Here is a 3,290-nt window from a genome sequence, read left to right on the forward strand (position 1 = left end):
ATTCCTGCATTCCTTTCTTCCCATATCCACATCAAAAGTTAGATGATGTAATAGGCCCCTTATGTCTCAAAAGAGGGGATAATAAAGGGTTTGCTGAGATGCCTGCTAACCATTCCATTCAGGTATGCTGTGAATAAATTAATTTTAGAGTGGCTAGTGAGAAGTCACTCATACTCTACTGTATTATGCTGTAATGAGAACTCAATTTGATGTCAGTAACAAAGATACGGTTCTTTATAACAAAGTAACAAGAATTTTTCAAGTTAGTGTTTCCGTCTAAGACCTGTAAACTTAAAAAAATGATACCAACTATTCATAGTGAGTATTACCTGTATTTTTACAGATTGATCCAACACGAACGATATCGGCTGGAAAAGTAAATCTTGGAGCATTTAGAACATATCCCAAGGTAAACAGTTGAGACTAATAAAATTACCCGATTACTGAACTGTATTTTAATTATATGTATAGACCCTTAAGTAAGAATCCCTGTTAAACATTCCATCCAGGAAGAGCACACAACAACTGCTGAAACTTCCTTAGCCTGACGAAGGGTTTTTGAACCCGAAAGCTTGCTTAAAAATTGTTTTCCAACTATTTAAGTTGGTCTAATAAAAGGTATCAGATTCACCCAAAGAACCTTGTCTGCCTATGTCCTTAGACCAACATGGCTACCACCTACACCCGTTAAACATGAATAACTCATAATTGGATCTGGCTTTTGTATTCCTCAAAATGCTTTTTCAGAAAAAAGTATTTTTCAGAAATGCTTTTATCTACATTAAAATATCAGTATATGCATATTTATCCTAGAAGAAAAATAATGTTGATAAAGAGTCTGATTTCAATGTAAAGTAACTCAGTGTAATCTATAAACAATGAAAATCTGTGCTGTCCTATTAAATACTCTTCTTTGGTATGTTAGATTCAGAGGGGGTAACTTCTAGACTTCTTTCCAAGGAATTTAATATTTTTCAGTCCTCCCCTGGGTTGGGGTAGGATTGGATCACTTCTAGGAGTAGTCTTAGCACCTTGCCCAAAGATGCCTATTTACAAGCTATATCCAACAGGAACTGGACTGAAACCACCAACTTGCTTCCATCAGATTATTATTGATTATTTACTCAAATCAGATATGAATCATGTACCCAAGAAGATTCCAGAATCTTTTAGCAGGTCCATTGGGCCATCCGTTTTCAGAAGTTGTTTTCTTTATGCTAAATTAAAACATTTGCAATTGGTCTTAAAAAGACTTCAGTATAAAAAAGTACTTTTTCACTTATGTGGTATGTTTTATACATGTGTAACCTTGGCAGGGCTATAAACCTCCAGATGAAGGTCCTTCTGAGTACCAGACTATTCCACTTAATAAAATAGAAGACTTTGGTGTGCACTGTAAACAGTAAGTACCTCAGAAGTTAGCTATAGTAGAAGGCTGTGATGCTACTAGCTTTGTGGAAAAAATGTTGTTTTTCATTCGTGCTTTATGGAACCCTATTTTAAAGACTGAGGGACCAAATGAAGACACTGAGGCAGCTGAGTCAAAGCAGCTAGTTTCTGAACACCCCTGAATGGAAGTGCCAGTGCCTAATTAATTATGAATATTGACATTAATGCTGAAAAAGCATTTAACAGATAAGTGTACAAATGAGAAACATTTGAGAAATGTCTAAAGCTTTACTTTTGGAATTACGTGAAAAAAATTAATTTAGCATGTTACCATATACTTTATTTTTTCAAGTTGGTTATGTAGTTTAATGACTACACACATACATGCACAGTCTCCATGTGTTTTTGGTTTTGAGGTTCTTTTTGATTGTTTGTTTGTTTTTAAATGAGATAGCCTTCCTTTTGCATATTAGTTCATCTTTTTCCTTGTCAAGTGATGAAGATGTAGAACTAGGAATTGGAAATTCCCAACACTTTCCTTAGGCAAATCAATTTTTTTACCAACTGAAAACTGAGGTGTTTCCCTGCATCACAATATTGGGGTTAAATTCGTTAATATTTGTAAAAAGCACTCTAATTTTAAGAGCAAAATTGCTATGGAAATGTTAGAGCAAAATAATTTCTGATTATTTTAGGTGAACAAAGTGCTGGTATAATATAGTTAATTATTGATATCCAGCTGTAATGTCCTCTGAAAATGGACTGCTTGATAGTGCTCATATCTTTAATTTCTGTCTCTTTCTTTCTTATTTATTTTTTTGTTTCTCTTGCTCATTAAATAATTGAATTGCTTTGAATTTGTGTGTTTACTTGCAAATACATTGTTTTCCTAATGAATTAAATAGTTCCTGAAAATTGAGCTGGGTCAGTATATTAATGTTAATAGGTTAGTGGATCTGTTCTATTTAAATAAGAACTTACACTATTCAAGATGAAATTGTGTGCAATGACAAAGTTTAAACAGGCCAAAAAAATAAAGTATGATGCATTGCTGATTTTGACTGGATAAAGTTGACAGTTAAATAATTGGAGATTTAAAAGTAGAAAACTCATCAGACTAGCTTAATTTAAATTCCATCTGAAACACAAAGTTCTCTCTTGGGTTCACTTTTCCAAAATAATAATTCTAATATTATAAAAGCCTTTGTCTGCCTGTCTGTTTATAACGCTTTATTTGCACTGTGATTGGTTGTCTCGGCAGCCAATCTGAGTGTTCTGTGCTCTGCACAGATAGACGCACAGCAGACCACTGCCATGACAGCAGGGACTAAGGCACCCACACACACACACACCGGAACGCTGCCATGACAGAGGAGATTGAGGGGCCAGAGCTAGCCTCAGTGCCTGGGGCTCCCCCCCCACCTTGCTCCTTGGAGCCAGGGCCCGGAGCGGCCCCCCTCCCACACACACACAAACACGCACACATGCACGCACGTCAGCAGTGAGGGGAAGGTGGTGGGAAAGAGGGGAGCAGGAAGGGGAGGAGGGATTACCAGTGTCAGCGTGCTGCTGACTGCTACCACCCACCACCATCAGCCACCTCTGCGTGTGAGCTCCCTTACTCCCCCACCCCCCTTGTTCCTGGGAGGCAGAGGCGGTGCAGGGTTGAATGGCAGGGGATGCAGTGGTGCATGGCCCATACCCAAAGCAGTGGGAGGGAACTGGACCCAAAACAATGAGGTGGGGGGAAGAGGGGGAACAAGCCTAGGCCCGAAGCAGCAGGTGGGGAAGGGAGGGAGCAGGCCTAGACCAAGAGGGAAGGGGGGAAGCTGGACCCCAACCCAAGGTGGGGGAGGTGAGTGACATAGGCCTCTCTCTCAGCACGACGCCCCCCCCCTCCC

At 39.2% G+C, this 3,290-nt stretch overlaps 1 protein-coding gene across 3 annotated transcripts in view; it reads left to right on the plus strand.

Moving 5' to 3' along the window:
- The window catches only part of COPS5 (COP9 signalosome subunit 5), an 18,119-nt gene that overhangs the window by 4,614 nt on the left and 10,215 nt on the right, over nt 1–3,290 (plus strand). For all 3 annotated transcript variants that reach the window (XM_025210224.1, XM_014522333.2, XM_025210223.1), the window contains exons 3-4: nt 344–409; nt 1,317–1,402. In XM_025210224.1, the coding sequence (XP_025066009.1) occupies nt 344–409; nt 1,317–1,402 (152 nt within the window). The remainder of the gene's footprint in view (nt 1–343; nt 410–1,316; nt 1,403–3,290) is intronic.

This window comes from Alligator sinensis, unplaced genomic scaffold (genome assembly GCF_000455745.1).
Source record: "Alligator sinensis unplaced genomic scaffold, ASM45574v1 scaffold1102_1, whole genome shotgun sequence".
NCBI lineage: Eukaryota > Metazoa > Chordata > Crocodylia > Alligatoridae > Alligator > Alligator sinensis.